Source organism: Rhinolophus sinicus, linkage group LG18 (genome assembly GCF_036562045.2).
Source record: "Rhinolophus sinicus isolate RSC01 linkage group LG18, ASM3656204v1, whole genome shotgun sequence".
Taxonomy (NCBI): Eukaryota; Metazoa; Chordata; class Mammalia; order Chiroptera; family Rhinolophidae; genus Rhinolophus; species Rhinolophus sinicus.
The window spans coordinates 16,516,568-16,536,382 of record NC_133767.1 but is presented as its reverse complement, the minus strand read 5'-3'; the positions used below and the strand labels follow the sequence as shown (position 1 = coordinate 16,536,382).

The following is a 19,815-nucleotide window of genomic DNA, read 5'->3' as shown; positions in this document are numbered from 1 at the left end:
AGCCAGAAGCCGCCTCACGCGTGATGTTTTCCCTTAGCCATTTTCCATCACTGACCCCACCGGCTCCTTGGTTATGAAGTCCCACTTTTTGCTGTTGTATCTGAAGTTGAGCCCAATCTCTCTCCCCTACAGCAAAGCCCCATTCAGTGGTCCCTACACCCATCATGATGGTCTTACATAAATTCTGCCCTACCACTCTTTAACGAGTGTCATGAACGATTTTTTCTTTAACAATATGGACTGACAGGGACCCATGGACTGTGGGGTCAGGCTGCCTGTGTTTGAATCCCAGGTCCACCATTCACTGGCTGTGTGACCTTGGGCAAGTTGCATAACCTCTCTGAACTCCAGTGTCCTCTGTTCTAAAACAGGAGTCGTAATTGTGACAACTGGAGGTGATTGAACACATAGCAGGCTACCTGGCATGTACTAAGTGCTTTTAAAAATCGTGTGGGTCTCCTGTCATCTCAGGGTCTCAAGACCAGTCAGGCCTGAGTGGGTGAGAGAATATGGCCATTGGATCTGGATAGAGCTACCCTGTGGCCTAGCAAATCATGCTTTGGACAAGTCCCATGAGCCCTGTGTGGGTTGTCTGCAAGAGAGGAACAGTGATTCCCAGCTCACAGTCTTTTTTGGGGTGAAACCAAATGCTGTTGGTGAAATCACTGAGCGATTCCCCAGCAAGTGGAAGCTATTATTTTTAGTGCTAAACTACCTGCCCTGCACACAGTAGGTCCAGCTCAGTGTGTGGTCTCCTGCGGTCCTGCTCCAGGACGTGCTACTCTGAGTAGCACCCCAGGCTAGTGAGGCCGGGCCACTTACCAGGTGAGGGTGAGCGTGCTGGGGTGCAGGTTCCATGTCTCCAGGATGCAGGTGACTGTCTGGAAGTAATCACTGTAGCAGACAAGGTCTGAGCAACCCCAGGCTGGAGGGTGAGGGGAGAGAGAGAGAGAGCTTGGTGGGGGGGCTGTGGGGCTCCTCATTCCCTCACCGCCCCCGGGGCTGGACAACAAGTGGATGTGGGGGTCCCAGGGCCAGGATGAATATGGCGACTCGGGGGCCACTAAGGTGTGGGCCTGGGGCAAGGGGGTCCCTGCCACCTGAGATTCCTTGTTTGAGCCCCCAAAGTTTCAAGGCTGGCTATGGCGACAAGACCCTTCTAATGTGAAACATGATAAAGTAAGCGGGTCCCCCCCTCAGGTATCTCCCCACGAGCCCTGTGTCCAGCCACCAGGTCAGGGTCCTCCCTGGCCAGTGTCCCTCTCAGGGTGGGGCATCCTGAACTCCCCAGATACAGGGCAAAGCCACACATCACTCGAGAGGCATTCACGAAGTCAAGGGGAGCACTGATGAAAACGCCTCCGTCCCTGACAAAGGAGGAGCCCTTTGTCCACGGCAACTGGTCCGAGACCGGACACGGACATCAGAGATGCCACAAACGCTTTGGAGAATACGGAGGCTTCAGAAAACTGAGAAACCTTCGAATGCTTTTGCCAAAATGTCTATATTACCCTGCTGCCCAGACCAACACTGCTAGTGACACATGGATTGCCCGCTCTCAGACAGTTTCGTTGACAGATTTAACACTCTCCCACCCCCATCATTCATTGCTTTACTTTGTCCTAAAAATATAGGTGTGATCATAATCTAAATTTTGCTCAATGTTTGACAAAATAAATTTAATAGTTTTAGTTTTGTGAGATCAAATGCCAACACTGTTTTTTCCCCCCACTATTTACCAGAAATGTGCTCCTCTTTTTAAGTGGATTCAATAGGAAAATGGCTTTTTCCTATTTTCCCTTCCTGGGCCTCACTCTCTAGGTCAGAAGCTGGATGTGGAGCCAAGAACACTGCTGCTGGAACGTCCTTTAGTCCACTCCCACGCCCATTTTCCAGATGAGAACACTGAGGCTCCGAGCCCACATGACATCTCTCGTCTCTCTTGGTCTGGGCTGCTGAGACTCTCACCCAGGAAATCTAATCTGTGTGTGTTCTTCCCATCACACACGTGGCAGACATCGCTAATCAATCGTGACACTCCCTCCCCTGAGTGTGGCCTCAGAATCCTTCTCAACACAGTTCTCCCAGCAGCCACTCCCATGGGACCTGAGTCATGGAACTGAATCCTGCTCTAGGAGGCAGCTTCCCTCGGGGAGGAGCACAAGGCCGGGGGGTGAGGGGCGGGGGGCCCAGGAGGGTTAGTCCAGCACTTAGTGGAGAAGGGAGGACTGATTTTGGCAGGAGGAACTTAATACATGGCCTGGCTACAGGACCTACTGCATGGCTGTGTGTCCCCCGAGTTTACATCCTGCAAGTTCTCTCTCAGGGCTCCAGAATTTGGAGAGGATCTGCCATTTCTACCTGGGCTGAAGGCCACCAAGGGGCAGGGTTTGTCCCAGACTTGGAATGAAACGTTGGGGAGGGCACAGCAGCCCCTAGACCAGCATGGAGGCGGCGTCAGGGACCAGAGGGAATAAAAACCCAGTCCCCTGGTCAGTACGCTCACCTTGGGCAGAGAGCCCTGGGGTCACCCGGTCTGGGGTTATCAAAGCATGGACATGTGACTCCCGTCCCTATCTGCAAGCTGGGGACACTGGCCCCCTCGGAGGGTGTGGAGGTAGGTATATGACATCACGCCAGCGCAGTCCGTGCTGCCTGCACGTGGCACTCATTCAACAAGAGCAGCGAAGCCGGGTGGTAAAAGCACGGCAATCAGGCAGATCTGGGGGCCAAGCCCAGCGATGCTGCTGCGGGTTGTGTGGGCCTGTCCCTCTCCTCTCTGAGCTTCAGTTTCCTTAATGGAGAACGGGCGTCACTGCAGCATGGACTTCACGCGTCTGTCGGGAGCATGGCATGAAATGATGCTCAGCTCCCAGTCCACAGCAGGGGCTGTTATTTGTGCCCACAGGGTGACCCAAAGCCCATTAGAGCCAGGATGGAGGGCTGCTCCCTCAGAAAGGGAAAAGAGAGGAACATGACATCTGTTTCCTGAAGGAACTATTCGAGGCTCTGGGTCTTTTGGTGAAAACCAGAGAGAAATGCTGATGGTCAGCAGAGTGGTGGTGGCTGAGGGCTCCCCTGCCCCTAGCCCAGCCCCATTCAAGCCTGTGTGCTGTGTCCACCTCCTCTGGGAAGGCTTCCTGGATTTCTCAGCCCTGGCTGTCCCTGACATCACCCACTGACTGTTTCATCTCCTGGTCATCCGAGGGCACCTCCCAAGGCTCTGGCAACTTTTGTCTGCACTGGGGCCCATCAGTGCCTGCTGAGGGTCCAGTGACTATTGAAGAACCTCCCCTAGGAAGGGTACTGCATGAGGAGACGCTGAGGTTAGACCAAAGGCAGAACTTCCTCACTCTGAGGGCCAGAGCCGGCCAAGGCAGATGGCCATAGGAACGAAGGATGGAGTTCTGTCATCACCCTGGTGAGACCTGAAGCCCCAAAGGGGGGGTGGGGCTGGGCTGCTTGGGACGCGCCTGAACCACTCTGGCTAGCGGAGCTCTCTGGTCAGAGGGGTTCTGGTTCATGGAGACCTGGCTGCTCCCCTGTGTCGGCCTCAAGTGAACAGACGCCAGAGCCTCCAACGCTGGGGCCTCACGCCACGCCTGGGAGCACGCGGCCAGCCTGGCCCTCCTCCCGCGGAGCCCGCGCAGCTACTCACCGTCACCCTGGAGCATCAGCAGGAAGAGGTAGGCGGCCCCCACGAGCGGCATGCTGACCTCCAGGGGCCTGGAAGAGACACACAGCAGAGGGTCGGCCCAGGCCTGGGGACCAACGGGCCCAAACAGCCTCCCGCTGGTCCTCGTCCCTCTCCCTTGGAAGACTTGCCTCAGGTGCTTGGATTTGTCTCAGCAAAAACAAGTTTGAGAAGTCCACAGACACTCCCACGGGCTCCTGCCCCTTGGCTGACACCCTGTGGATTCCTCCCCACCTCTCCCACCTTCTTCGGTCCCCCTTACGCAGTCACAAAGGACAGGTGAATGCAAAGAGGGAGGGGCCCGCTGCTTCCCCCCCACAGTTAGCCTATATTGTGAGTGGAATTAAATATGGGCATTTATACAGCTAAGAAAAGGAGAGAGGGAAGGGGAAAGAGGGAGGGAGGGAGGTGTTGCTTGTCACCAAAGAAACCTGGTGGGATCAAGCAAAGGGCCCAGAATTTGAAGCCGGAGAATCTTGGAGCTTCTCTGGCCCGTCTACTCTTCGACCTCAGTTGGCATCTCTAAAGTGGGGACAACAATGCCCACAGCACCTGGCAGTTAAGAAGAGTCCGTGGGAAAGCAGAGGTGGCAGTGCTCTGTGAACTGTAAGTTACTGAACGGGAGGCTGGATCCCTCCCCTTACTGGCCCATTGATATTAATCAACTCACCACCCCCCTAGCCCCCCAGGCCCACCGTGCCTCTCTGCCTTGGCAGGGGGCAAATTCACATCCTGCGTCTTTCCTTGAACACACATTCCTCTCCCATCACGCTAGACTCGGTCTTCACGGCCTTCCTGCTCTATCCCTGCATCCGTGAAGCCGCGTTGGAATGTTCCAGAACACCTACCGCTCACTGCACTCGGGGTTTTCACCCGTGCTATCAATCTTTATTTTACCTCCCATTTTTCGCTCCAATACATGTCTCCAAAGAAAATAAGACGTCACTACCATCAACAGGTTCACTAGTATGAAATGGAGAGGCAATATGGTGCCACAGTGGTGAAAATGCAGACTAGCAGCCAGCCTGCCGCAGTTCAAATCCCAACACTGCCATTTACAGGCTGTGTGATCTTGGGAAGTTTACTTAACCTTTCTGGGCCTCAGCGTCCTCCTCTGTGAAATGGACACAATAGTATTAATGACAGTACCCACCTCATGGGGGTCTTTGGGTGAATTAAATTTAGTTAATATTTGTAAAGCATTTGGAACAGGGCCTGACATATAGTAGATGTTATTTAAGGGTTTCCTACACCAATCAACTTACCCTAAAACTAAATACAGTGGAATGTAAAAACTAGATACAAGGTAAACAAAAGACAGTAATGGAATGTTAGGAAGATACTGTCCCCTGCCTGAGATGCTGAGGATTTCAGATCTTGTTTGCCTTTGTTTAGAAAGCAGGATCAGAGTGTGAGAGGGGTGTTTAAGACATATGAGCACCAGTCTGAGATTTTCATGCCCTCCGTCATCAGAGGATTGAAAGAAGGTTGAAAACGGTCCACGAAGGGTCCAGGGACAGGGACATTTAACACCATCTCAAATAAGTGGGGGAAACATCAGCTTTGAACAAGGAAGGCATCTATCTCGTCCTGCCTTCCACAGTGCGATGTGGGAACGCCTCCCCCACCCCGTCCCACTGTGCTCCCTGCTCGGAATCCATTTCTTTATGGGTCTTCTCACTCAAGCGGACTCCTGAGGACAACAGCCGCTTACTCACCAAGACACACATGAGAGCACAAGGTGTGTTTTCTAAGTGAAGGACAGAGGGGACCCTACGGGGGCTTCCTGCTCTGGGAACCCCTGCAGCAGCTCCTAAGAGCTGGAACCGGCCTGGAACCAGCCAGCTCCCTGCTGGGTGTCATTGGGCAAGTTCCTCACCCCTCTGATTCTGTCTTTTCTCATCTAGAAAACGGGAGTTCTGACTCTTTACTGCAGTCAGTGTAAACACTAAGTGCATCGTTGCATGGGAGGCATTCCAGCACAGTCCTGGATGGGATGGAGCCCTGCAGAGGTGTTTATACACCAGGCCCCACTGCTGAGAAATGACTTCCAGGCTTGTGGTAATTCAGATGAAAAGTTGGCCAAATTTCAGGAGATTCTGGGGAAGCAGAGAAGCTTGGGGGTAGGAAATCAGATTGAAATAGGTGTTATGGAGACTAGAAAGGGCTTAACTTCACAGTCAACAGGGAAATGCAAATAAAAACCACAATGGCATACCATTTTAATTTTATCAGATTGGCAAACACTAAGTCTAACATCACATGTGGCTGAGGACGTGGTGTGAAGGGAGCTCCCAGTTAGTGGAAATGTAATGAACGCAGCTCAACCGGGAAACCGCTTGGCATGACCTAATCAACTGAGCAAGTGACGTGCTCTAAGGGCGAGTGATTTCACCCTTATGTACACCACAAAAGAAACCACCCCCTATGTACTAGAAGCAGAAAGCAGCATTGATTTTCCTAGCCAAAAGCTGGAAACAACCTAAATATCCATCATCAGAAGGGAAAGGTAAATTGTGATGGAATCACTCAAAGTGGAAACGAATCATAGCATCACAGCCAAAAAGCGAACGACTCTCACTAACAACATGTGAAAGAAAACCAAAAAAAAGTAAGTTAGAAAAGAACACATGTGTAATAGCACTGTCTATGTCACACTTAACACCATGTAAAACAGCTCTCTCTGTTGTTTAGGTGAACATACCTGTGTCCTAAAACTATGGAGAAATTCAAGGGGGCAATGAACATCAAACTTCAAATAGTGGAGAAACAGAGGGGATGTGATGAAGAGGGGGTGTTCATGGGTCTCAACGGTTTGGTAAAACTAAGTGAAGTTACCACTGGTGTTTGTTATTCTTTATATCTTTTTTGTATGCGCCGACTATTTCATAACATTTTAAATGTAAGTGAATCTTAAGTTTGTAAAATAAAATGTGGAAGGGGACTTTCACTCCTGGCTCTGATGGAGTAGCTGGTATCAGACTAATCCCCCTACTGAGAACAACTACTAAGTAGAAAAAAAAAGACATGAGAGAGCAACCAAGTGAGACAGGGAAGACAGGGTATCAGAGAGAAGGAAAATGCATTGAAACTCTGTATGCAATTTCCCTTCAAATACTTTGCCAAATCATTGCAAATGACTTGCATATCAAGAAATCTAGCAAAAATCATCTGCCAATAGGCTAAAAAGCTAATAATGGATTTGGGCAGTTTCACGATGCTGAGGAAAGAATTGAAGTTCAAGGCCTGGCAAGAAAAAATACCCAGTTGTTCAGGAGAGGCTGCGCTTTAAGGGTAAGGAAAGGTGAGAAATAGTTTGGCCTTGACAGCATTGAGTTGATCTGCCTATATAAGTCTCTCTATTTTGCACACACAGTGGCCAGCATTCACTTAAATTGACAAGGAAAACCAAGAAAGAATACCAAATGACCAAAAATCAAGAGGAAAAAAGACAATGGAAACAGACACATAGATGATTTAGAAAATATTATTAGACATGATTTACAATAGCTATGATTAGTATGTTCAAGAATTCCACCAGCAATATAAAATCTATTTAAAAGTAGAAACCCTAGAAATGAAAAATACAATAATTGAAATGTATAAGAACTGAATTGGTGGCTTTAGCAAATATTAGAAACATCACAAGAGAGGGTTGGTGAACTAGAAGACTGGTCAATAGAAAATACCAAGATTGAAATACGCAGAGAAAAAAAGTGTTTTAAAATACAGAAAGAAAAAAAAACCGAAAGAGACATATGAGATATTGTGAAAAGGTCCAACGTACATGTATTTGGAGTTAAGAAAGAGAGAACTACTCAGAAGCAATAATAGAGATACAAGTTAAGAAAAGCCCCCAAAAGACAAATACAAAGAAAACCACATCTAGACACATCATAGAAAAACTTTTTAAAAAATTATAGATAAATACATACTTAAAATGCAACTTAAATTTTATATCCTGCAAAAATAGCCTTCAAAAAAAAAACAACGAAGTCAAGTTCAGTATATGATAAAGGGATTGACTAAAATCCCATAGCTAACATCATACATAATGGGGAAAAACCAAAAACTTTCCCTCTGAGACCATAAACAAGACAAGACTGTCCATTCTCATGACTTCTATAACACATTGTCCTGAAGGTTCTAGTACAGGTGATAAGTCAACTAAAAGAAAAAAAGCCATCCATATTGGAAAAGAAGAAGTAAAGTGTTTCTGTTTCCAGATTATATAATTTTATATATACAACATCCTAAGGGATTCACACCAAAAGACAAAATGAAGCAAAACAAATAAAGAACCAAACAAAAACAACCAAACACAATAGTTTCTTAGATAGGACAACAAAAGCACAAGGAACCAAAGAAAAAATAGATACATTGGACTATTTCAAATTTAAAACTTTTGTACTTCAATAGACACTATAAGAAAATGGAAAGACAATCTACAGAGTGGGAAAAATATTCACAAATCATATATTTGTTAGGGGTCTAGGATTCAGAATACAATGGTGTATCTGCTGTGGAAAACAATTTTGCAGTTACTCAAAAAATTAATACAGTATAGTATTATCACATGACCAAGCAAGTTGACTCTTACTATGTAAACAAAAAGAGTTGAAAATATACATCCACAGAAAAACTCTTGTACACAAAGGTTCATAGCAGCATTATTCATATTAGGCCCAAATTAGAAGCAACCCAAGTGTCCATCAGTTGATGAATGGACAAAATGTAGGATGTTATTCAGCCATAAAAATGAATGCAGCAGTGACACATGTTACACCAAGGATGAGCCTTGAAAGTTTATGCTAAGGTAAAGAAACCAGAAACAAAAAGCCACATAGCGTATGATTCCATTTATATATGAAATGTCCAGAACAGGCAAGCCCATAGAGACAGGGAGTAGGTTAGTGGTTGCCAGGGGCTAGAGCTTTGGAGGGAGGAGAAATGGGGAGTGACTGGTAATGGACATGGGGGTTTTGGGGTGATAAAAATGTCCTCCAGTTAGATAGTGGTGATGGTTGCACAACACTGTGAATATACTGAAAACCACTTAATTGTACACTTTAAAAGAGTGAATTTTATGTGTAAATGAATTTTTAGTTAAAAATTGTTTAAATGAAAGCAAAATAAACATCTTTTCAGACCAAAAAAAAAAAAAAGCTGATAGAATTTGTCACTAATAGATCTGCATCAAAATATATACTGAGTGAGTTATTCAGGCAAAGGAAAAAGAATCCCAGATGGTACTACAGGAAGAAATGAAGAGCAATAGAGAGTATTATAAATATAAATGAATACTAATTGCTTAAAAGAGTAATTATGATAATATCTGACGAAGTTTAAACTACCAAAGCGATGCCACTTACAATAACCTCAAAAAGAATAACATATTTAGGAGTAAACTTAACCAAAATGATGAAAGACTTATACACTGAAAACGACAAAATATTGCTGAAAGAAATTCAAGAAGACACAAATAAATGGAAAAACATTCCATGTTCATGGATTGGAAGACAATATTTTTTTAATGTCCAAAGCAATCTACTGATTCAATACAATCTTTGTCAAAATCCCACTGGCATTATTTGCAGAAACAGAAAAACAATCTTAAAATTCATATGGAATCTCAAAAAACCCCAAATAACCAAAACAATCTTGAGAAAGAAAAACAAAGCTGGAGGCCTGACACTTCCTGATTTCAACACATATTACCAAGCAGCAGTAATCAAAGTAGAGATTGACATAAAATCAGGCATAAACCAATGAAACAGAATAGAGAACCCAGAAATAAATGCTTATGTGCCTGGTCAAATGATTTTTGACAAGGGTGCCAAGACTATACAATGGGGAAAGGAAGGTCTCTTCAACAAATGGTGCTGGGAATGCTGGATAGCCACGTGTCAAAGAATGAAGATGGAATCTTATCTTACATCGTACACAAAAATTAACTCAAAATGGATTAAAGACTTACATGTAAGACCCGAAACTATAAAACTCCTAAAAGAAAACATAAGAAAAAACTTAATGACATTGGGCTTGGCAGTTATTTCTTGGATATGACACTTAAAGCACAAGCAACAAAGCAAATACAGATAGAACTACATCAAACTTAAAAACTTTTGTGCAGCAGAGGAAACAACCAACAGAGTGAAAGAGCACCCTACAGAATGATAGGAAATGTTTACAAACCATATATTGGATATATTCAGAATTTATAAAGAACTACAGCTCAGTAACAACAAAAACAAAAGCCTAATTGAAAAAAATGTGCAAAAGATTTGAGTAGATATGTGTCCAAGAGAAGATAAACGAATGGCCAACAGATACGTGAGAAGATGCTCAACGTCACTAGTTATCAGAGAAACGCAAATCAAACCCACAGTGAGTTATTATTTCACACTTGTTAAGATGACTACTAGATTGGTGAGGATGTGGAAAAATTGGATTCCTTGTACCTTGTTGGTGGGCTTGTAAAACGGTGAAATGCTATAGAAAACAGGATGGAGTTTCCTGTTAAAATTAAAAATAGAACTACCATGTATCCAGCAATATCACTTCTGGGTACATAGCCAAAGGAATTGAAAACAAGATCTCAAAGAGATATTTGCACAACCATCTTCATTTCGATACTCTCATTACTCATAATACACCCATTACTGACAATATATTGATGAGAAAGCAATCTAAATTCATTACCTTGTGAATGGATCAAGAACAGGTGGTATACATACAATAAAATACTAGTTAGCCTTTAAAAAGGAAAAAAAAGTCTGCCAGATGCTACATACAACATGAATAATTTTTGAGGACATTATGCTAAAGGTGAATAAGCCAATCACAAAAGACAAATACTGCATGATTCCACTTATATGACATATCTAAAGTAATCAAACTCATAGAAATAGGAAGTGGAATGGGTATTGCCAGGGGCTGCAGGGAAGGGATATAATGGGGGTTGTTCGGTGGGTATAGCAGTCCAGTCGTGCCTGATGAAAAAGTTTTAAAGATCTGTTGTCTAACAATTTGCATATAGTTCCCAATCCTGGACTGTTCTGTATTGTACACTTAAAAATTGTTAAGAAGGGGCCGGCCCGGTGGCTCAGGCGGTTAGAGCTCCGTGCTCCTAACTCCGAAGGCTGCCGGTTCGATTCCAACATGGGCCAGTGGGCTCTCAACCACAAGGTTGCCAGTTCAATTCCTCGAGTCCCGCAAGGGATGGTGGGCTCTGCCCCCCGCAACTAAGATTGAACATGGCACTTTGAGCTGAGCTGCCTCTCGGATGGCTCAGTTGTTGGTTGGAGCGCGGGCTCTCAACCACAAGGTTGCCAGTTCAATTCCTCGAGTCCCGCAAGGGATGGTGGGCTCTGCCCCCCGCAACTAAGATTGAACATGGCACTTTGAGCTGAGCTGCCTCCCGGATGGCTCAGTTGTTGGTTGGAGCGCGGGCTCTCAACCACAAGGTTGCCAGTTTAATTCCTCGACTCCCGCAAGGGATGGTGGGCAGCGCCCTCTGCAACTAAAAAATTGAACATGGCACCTTGAGCTGAGCTGCCGCTGAGCTCCCGGATGGCTCAGTTGGTTGGAGTGCGTCCTCGCAACCACAAGGTTGCCGGTTCGACTCCCGCAAGGGATGGTGGGCTGTGCCCCCTGCAACTAGCAATGGCAACTGGACCTGGAGCTGAGCTGCGCCCTCCACAACTAAGACTCAAAGAATAACAACTTGAAGCTGAACAGAACCCTCCACAACTAAGATTGAAAGGACAACAACTTGACTTGGAGAAAAAGTCCTGGAAGTGCACACTGTTCCCCAATAAAGTCCTGTTAAAAAAAAAAATTGTTAAGAGGGTAGAAGAATATTTACTGGTTTATGAAGTCCAAGGCTTGGACGTGCTGCTTTCCACCACAAAACGCCTTCTGGGATTAGCAGATGGAGAGATCTACTACACACATTACAAAAGCAAAGGTAGGAAGGCGCCAACTGGTGGTCAGTTGAAGTGGTCTGGGTTTCGCAGCTATTTCTGCTGGAACTCCAGCTTGAAAAAGTGTGTTCACGAAGTTAATAAAGTGTGTGTGGGGGAAATCTATTGTATATACTAAGAACAAATATACTAATCTATTTCTATATACTAAGAACAAACATGAAATTGAAAAAAGATACAATTTACATTAGCATAAATATCAAATACCCAAGAATAACTCGAATGAAAGATGCATAAGAACTCTACACAGAAACCTACAAGATATTTGTACGATACACTTTAAAAAATATAAAGAAATGGAGGGACATACTATGCTCATGGATTGGAAAATTTAATATAGTTGGCCTTCTGTATCTGTGGGTTTTACAAGGGATGGGGGGCTGTGCCCCCTGCAACGAACAACAGCAACTGGACCTGGAGCTGAGCTGCACCCTCTACAACTAAGATTGAAAGGACAACAATTTGACTTTGAAAAGTCCCGCAAGTACACACTTTCCCTAATAAAGTCCTGTTCCCCTTCCCCAATAAAATCTTTAAAAAAAAAAAATCATGTCTTAAAAAAAAAAAATTGACAGAAAGCTTAAACAGACCCTTCACGAAAGAAGACATCCAAATGGATAAAAAGCATATTAAAAGGTGTTCAACATCCTTATTCATCAAGAACATGCAAATTTACAGCCCAGTATGTTACCAATATCCATAACGGCTAAAATGAAAAAGACACACTATTCCAAGTGCAGAATAGGATCCGAAGTAACTGGAACTCTCAGTCTTGACACAATTTTCTGGTAGGCGTGTACATTGGTGCACCAGGCTGGAAAAGTTCAGCTGAACAAGAGGCCCAACTATTCCATTTCTAGGTCAGGCGCCCAAGAGGAATGTGTACGTATGTACACACGCAGACACACCAGAGTGTCGTAGCACTATTTACAACCTTCCAAACTGGAAAGAACCCAAGTTCATGGTTTCCCTCTATCGTCTTTCCCTCACTGATGATTCAGGAATGGGGTCTATTTAGTTCCTCAAGTCGGTCATTCAACGTGACCCAGGTGGGGACTGGGGGGTGAAAGTGAAAGGTAGGGTGTGTGGTAAAGTAAAATGACCCGTTTCCCATAGGAACCAAGAAGAAATGGGGTGGGTGAAGAGGGACTCCCCAGAAAGGCCAGAACCAAGAGCCAGCAGGTCACCAGAAGGGGAAGTGTCAAAGACGGAGGGACTTCCCGAAAAGGAACACAGAAGGCAGGGCTCCGAGTCTATCCCTGGTCTTCAAGAATGTTTGCCCACCTGTCCTACTGGTTGGCCTGCCGCCCTGGGTGGCCCCTCCAAACCAGTGCTCATTCCAGCTATGGCATTCTGTGGCTCCCCATTGCTCTTCAGGGAAAACCCCAAATTCCTTAGCCCAGTGTCACGCAGGGTATCATGCGGGTCTCAGCTCCCACTCCCCACATACGAACGCAGGACATGGTGAGGCCAAAAAGGAACACCCACAGAGAAATAGGTAGGGGAGTCAGACCACTATAGTCTCGCTGGCGGCTGGGTTGGAGACACAGGAAGCAGGAGCCACACGATCCACAACCTGCCGTCTGCTTTTCTGCCAACCAACCTCACTTGCTAACTGCAATCTGTAGTGCTGACTACAATCTTGCTAGCTTAGCCACAGCAGTTATATCAGTGGCCAATGGCTAACCGGTAACAGCTGACGGCCAACTAGTCACAGCTGATGGCCATCTACTACCCGAGCCAGCACCTTTCCACGTGAGGCCGAGAGCCTGGAACCTGCTCTCTGGGACTCTGTCCCCACACCCAGCATTCAAGACATTTCAGATGTGCCCCCCAGTGTTCATCTTGGACTCCAGACACACCAGCTTCCTGATGGCTCCCCCAGCACCCCCATTCATGTGGCGTCCACGTCTTTGCACGTGCTGTTTCAGCCACCGGAACTCTCTGCCTACCTTGGCTGTCATCTCCTCTATAAATCTTTGACCTCTCCAAAGAGTATGAGTCACTCCTTCCTTTGGGGTCCATCCCTCCATCAGAGCACACTGCTCATGGTGCTTTCAGCGACATTCTGAGCAACCCCCAGGCAGGCACCGTGTGTTTCTTGGTTTCTGCTGAATCCCCAGTGACTAACCAGTACCTGACACATAGGTGCTCAAAACATTGAGTGACTGAAAGAAAATGCTTTCGATCCTAAGAGAGTTTGAAGCTTAACCTCAATGTTAAAACTTATGTAGACAGACCCTCCAAAGTGAAAGCTGCTTCTTTTTCACTCCTTCTTATTAAATTCCGTGCATTGGGAATCTTTAGAAACTTGATAAGAATAAAAGCACCAATGCTCCAACTCTTTTTTTCCACCTCAGGACCTTTGCACATGCCATTCCTTCTGCCTAGGACACTTTGCCTCGTGCTTCATGTTTTCTCATCCTCAGGTTTTAACTACAATGTTGCCTCCTCAATGAGGCAATCTAGTCTGTCTGAAATGGGTCCCCCTGGAGGTTCTCTGTGCCACATATCCCTTTGTCCGTCTCCTTCACAATTGTAATACTAGGACTCATTTAGTAAATGTTCCTGTTTTTGTGTTTATGACCTACTCGTATCTCAGTCCTGGAGCAGAAGCCCCCAGACGCTGGGAAATTTCCCTGTGTTGTTCACCACAGAATCCTCAGCGCATAGAAGGAGGCCTGGGACACAGTAAGTGTTCAAAAAGTAGCTGAAGAAAAATGGGGGATGAATGAAGGAGACTAAGAATTGCTGTGTCCAGTCATACAAGGAGCAGCCCGGAGGCAGCCCCCAAGAGGTCTCGGTTTCCCCATCAGCTTCATCACGGTCCCCAGGAACTTCCCCCCACCCTGGGCAACACCCAGGGTCTGAGCGATCATGTCTGCTGTCATCAGATTAGTAACTTTCAGAGGGGGACAGTGGGCTGCCCAGGGTGAAGCAGCTAGTTCTTGCCTAAGCAGAGCTCTTTGGCTGGGGGAGAACCAGCCTGGTGGCCCTGAATCGGAAAGAAGGCTCTGCCACTCACTCCCAATGAGACCCTTTCTCTGTACACTCCAAAGTTAAATAGTATTCAGTCTCACCCCTTCTCTGGCCTCAGTTTTCCTCATCTGTCAAATGGGGGCAGTGCCCTGTGCCCTGAATTGGCTAAGGGAGTGTGAGGCAGGTGCTGGGAACACTGTAAGTGTTTGGGTAACGTTAGCTGCTTTTTGCTTTTTTGCCAGTGATGAGGGCGGCTTGTGGGTGTCTGAGGACACATGTGCCAGGACTCTGGGCTTATTCCTTAGTCAGTAGGAGCTAACCATGAGGGGGAGGGCCTGTCCCTTCCCAGTCTGTACAACCTCTGAGCCTGTGGAAACGCTCAGTCTCTCACTCTCTCTCTCCCAGGCGGGCCATGAATCCTCATCCATGAAACCTATTTTCACGAAACAACCTTCCCTCCCGGAACTTCTCCCAGCCTGCCTGTGCAATCTCTCCGTGCCCTGCAGTCTCCACCATGCTGGGCAACCTTGCCCAGACTGTACAACCTCTCTCGGCTCCCATAGCCACATCTCACTCCAGCTCCCTTTCCCCCAGCCCAGGAGGGGCTGCTGGTCGGGCAGAGAAAGAAAGGGTGCTTTCAACCACCGCCGCTTGAGGCCACGAGGTGGGGGGGAGGAGGGGGTGGGGCAACCTGCCTTTATTCTTTCCTTGCCCAGAAGGCCCCCAGCAGCCTGCCCCGGCCCTGGACAAAGTAGCCAGAATGTTAATGATTTGTGCTGGAGAAAGTTTGCTGGCCCTGGTCCCGGTTTACAGCATCAGGCAGAGGAGGAAACAAAAGCCCAGAGAAGTCCAGAGCCGTGGCCATTGCTATATGGTGAGGAGGGGCCGTCGCCTGAGGGGGAACCAGGCTGGGACCCTTGCCCCACCTCCTTGGGGACAATTTGCATAACCAGATCCTCCCTAGGGGCTGTGGGACCAGCAGGCTGGCTGGGTCCCTGCTGCAGGTGTCCTGGCCTTTGGGGGCCCTCAGCGGGGCCCCTGCCCACACTCCGTGGAAGGGAATATTCTCAGGTTGTTTCAGAAGTTCCAAGTTTACTCAGAGCTCTCATTTGAGCTGTCATAAAAAGTCCCTTTGGCCGTGTGCCAGGCAGGGAGTGGGGGCGGTGGCACCTGTGAGCCTTGGGGTGGGGGTGGGGCTTCTCCCATCTCCCCTCCCCCACCCCTCAGGTTTGGAGGGCACTGGGGGGCAGGAAAGGGAGAAACATGTGAGGAAGTGCTTGTTCCCCTGTCTTCACAGCTTTTTCTCCTTTGCTTGTAAATGACTCTCTGGATGACCCTAGATAACCCCGCCCCCCATGCGTCTCAGTTTCCCCATCTGGGAAAGTGGGGAGTAGAATCCTCCTAAGAGCTGTCCTTCACTGAGGGCTTAGTATATATGCTAGAAGCTATGCCAGATGTCCTAGCTAATAACACGAGACTATTACCAATAATATTGAAAGTCAAACATCGCCACCATTCCTTGTGAGTCACTGCTGTCCGCATTGCACTGGCTGTCTGTGCACCACTGCACCCCCAGGGCCAAGGACAGAGCCTGACACACAGTAGGTGCTCCATAAATACCTGTTGAACAAAACCTCACCACGAGTCCAAGACAGGCCTTCTTATTTCCATGTAACAGATGAGGAAACCGAGGCCCACGGCTTATTCAAGGTCACGCATGTACTACGTGATGGAGCTGGGACTCAAACCCAGGTCGGGCTGGTTCCAAAGCCCCACGTCCCCATCAGCGGTGTGTTCATAAACCAGACCCAACGCCCCCACCTGACCACCAGGAACTGGCTCCTCTTCCTGGCTGAGGAAGGAAGGATGCCCTTCCTTCCTTGCATTCGTTTCTTTAGCAGGAACCAGGCAGGGAATGTGGTGCCTCTCAAAGCCTCTGGTGGCCTGCTTTCCTCTGTCCACCTCTCTTGAACTGGCCTCCCCTCCAACACGTCCCCACCCACTGCCCATAACCCCCACTCAGCTCCCCTCTCTTCCTCTCTGGATAGGTGCAAGCCTGCACTGCCAAGGGCTCAGCTCTCATCGTGTTTGCCCCCCTCTCCTGGCCCTGGACCTTGGCTACCTAGGGGTCTTAGCTTCCTCCACGCGGGGTTGTAAGGATCCAGACACCCTGCCAGGTGTGGGGAACAGGTGATCAGGGGCTCCCTGCTGGGGTCTGCCCAGCCCCTTTGATCCAATACCCCCTCTCGGGAGGTACCTCAAGACTATGAGTTTTACTTTTATGTTATTCTGTCCAGCAGGTTGTGGCCTCGCTAGCAAACAGACTGGGAATCCAAACCCAGCTCTGAATCTCATGGTCACCGTTGACCTGGGCCAAGGTTCTCCCTACTGAGCCTCAGTCTCCTCCTCTGTGAAATGGGATGAATGAGGCCAGCAACCTCGCCTGGTGGTGTGAGGATTATGGGAGACCCTGAAGTGTTGGAAGCATGCTGAGCGCCTGTGCCAGGAGGACCAGGACTCAGGGGGCTGAGGGACGTGTCCCAGTACATTCTACCGCTCTTAGAAAGTGGCCCTTCTCCTCCCCAAGCTCCAGCTTCTTCACGATGCAAACTCCCTTCCTGGACAGGCCTCTGGCCAGCAGCTTTCATATTTCTATGCCTTCGAATCCTCACAACCAGCCCCACGAGGATGGAACTGCCTTTGTCCCCATTTTACAGATGAGAGCACCGAGGCTCCACATAGCTAGAAGAAGCACAGAGACTCGCCCAAGCTCACCCAGCTAGGAAATCGCATGGCTGGATTTTGAACCCCCAGATTTTCCCCCACTCCACCATGTATTTCTAAAACCCCCATACTTCCCCTAGGGGATTGCAGCTCCCTCCCAGGAGCAGCCCCTGACTGTGTAATGCCCCCTGCCCTGGGTCCTCAGCTTCCGCTGACCAGCATCTTGCCCTTCCTTCTACAAATCCTAAGTTTCTGCTTCGGGCCTTTACTTCCCCATCTCCTCTGCCAGGACCATGTCTGCCTGTTCCTTCCTTCCCCTCTATTTCACAAGTCAAAATTCAACCCATCTTTCCAGGCCGAGCCTCCGGCAGTTTCCCGCATGCCCCTCTCCTCCACACGAGCACACAGAACCAATCGGCCTCTCACCATCAGCCCACGCCCGGGCTTTCACCAGAAAGATGAGGAGACAGCAGCGACCAAGTCACCTGCTTACCCTGCTACGTATTGGTTGAGTCACCTTAGGAAAATCACTCCACCTCTCAGAGCCTCAGTTTTTTTGTCTGTGAAATGGGCACACCAGCTTGTTTTGAAGGATTCGATGAAATAAAGGAGCTAAAACACAGACGCTGGCGCCACGTTGATGCCTTTCTCCCACCCCCTAAATCGCCCCCTAGAAGTGTTATACATTCACACCCATGCCAGCCCTGCCCGGCTCAGCTGCCCAGAACCATAGTGACTGTGGAGTCATGCTCAGTCTGGAAGCACCTTTCTCTCCCCAGCCCCTGGCCTTTGGGGGATTAGTTTCATAGACAGCTCACGGGGTCATCTTAGCCATGCCCGTGTCCTGAGCCTCCAGCAGACTCACACAAAGGCCCCCAGTCACCCCGAGCTGAGCTGAACAAGAGTCTGTAACCCACCCTGCTGGTCTCACTGTGCCCAGCTGTGATGAGGCTGCAGGAGCCTTCTGTCCCCTCCACCTTGGCCAGGGCGGAGAAGACGCCCCGGCCCCGCTGAGCTCAGTCGCTGGAGCCCAGTTACCTGCTCTTCCAGCTTCTCCCTCAGAAATCCATTCCGTGTGCTCGGAGCAATCCTGTGGCTTCCCACGGGTGGCAGCTGGGCTCAGCGAGGGCTGGGAGGTGAGGGTCTGAGACAACAGTCGGGTTCGGGGTGGGAATTCCACACGGACCGCTCTGAGTCCCCGGGACTGATGGCAGCTGGGTTCCGGGCAGGCAGGCCACACACCAGGAGCCAGCAGGGCACACAGGCAATGGTCAGTCACATCCCAGAGAGGTCACACAGAGGCAGCAAACAGTCATTGTGGGGCGGGGAGTGATCCTCTGGGGACGGACAGACAGCAGACAGGGCTGGTCAGGCAGGTAGCCAGTCAGGCAGACACACAGAGGGACAGATAGGCGGGCAGATAGGCTGTCAGTCACACTCAGGCAGAAGCAGACAGACATTGGAACACGGAGCCCATCAGTCACTCGGCAGAGAGAGCAGTGGATGCACCAGGGGCAGTGGCTGCCATCCCTGCCCCAGCGCGTGTGCGAGTTGGAAGAGGAGGATGTGGTGAGAGCTCTCCCAGCCCCGCCCCCAGCGCCGCTGGCTCCTCCCCAGACAGAGTGAGAAAGAGGTGGGAGGGGGCCCCGCCCCCTGACAGGGCCCACTGCTCCTCAAAGGTCACCTGCTAGGAATACACTGGGGCGCCAGGGTGACATCATCCCCACAGGCTTCAAGGTCATGACCCATGCGGCAGGCAGGACAGCTGTGAGCCGCTGCTTCTCACAGATGTGGAACGGGAGCTCCAAGGGGTCGGGAAGAGCCATCACTGGACCGGGAAGCCCCTGGGGTCCTGAGAGTCCAACTCTCGGCTCAGAGACGAGACAGAATCCAAGACCAGAGCTTGCTCAAGGTCTCACGGAGACATGGTGGCAGTGACCCTCTTCCAGAGTTTGCAATCTGGTCTGTTTCACTCAGGCACACTGCCTGCCTAGCCCAGTAGAGGTTGGAGCTGGGGACCCCCTTCTAGACTCCTTGGCCCCCGTTTTCCTTTGAATCCAGCCTCCTGCTGCAGCACTGTGGGAAGTAGGACCCTGTCTCCATGCCCTTGAGAAGACAGTCCCTCGGGCATGTCATATCACCTCTCTGAATGCCCCGCTTTGTCCATCTGGCAAATGGGGACACTGAGCCGGGAGGGGAAGGGTTGCCAAAAACCCATGGGAACTCGGGAGGAAAACAGAGAAAAGAATTCTCAAGAGAGTTTTCATCTTGCTGGCAACCCAGGAGCCCATGAGAGGGTCAGATGTCTCTGACAGACACTTAAGAAGCCAGGGGACAAAATTCAGCAGACTCACGCCCAGGAGCCTCAAAAGAAGAACAAGAGAAATGCTACTGCTGCCGCCACTGTTACTCTCTTCCATTTTGTAGGCACCG

At 48.8% G+C, this 19,815-nt stretch overlaps 1 protein-coding gene across 1 annotated transcript in view; it reads right to left on the bottom strand.

The window, feature by feature from the left end:
• Window positions 1–18,930, bottom strand: part of IL21R (interleukin 21 receptor) — a 29,413-nt gene extending 10,483 nt beyond the window's left edge. Inside the window, exons 1-3 of the mRNA XM_019718092.2 lie at window positions 18,421–18,930; window positions 3,659–3,726; window positions 823–925 (exon numbers count right to left, since the gene is read on the bottom strand). Coding sequence (XP_019573651.2) covers window positions 823–925; window positions 3,659–3,710 — 155 coding nt within the window. The 5' untranslated portion in view covers window positions 3,711–3,726; window positions 18,421–18,930. The remainder of the gene's footprint in view (window positions 1–822; window positions 926–3,658; window positions 3,727–18,420) is intronic.
• Window positions 18,931–19,815: the final 885 nt, after the last annotated feature.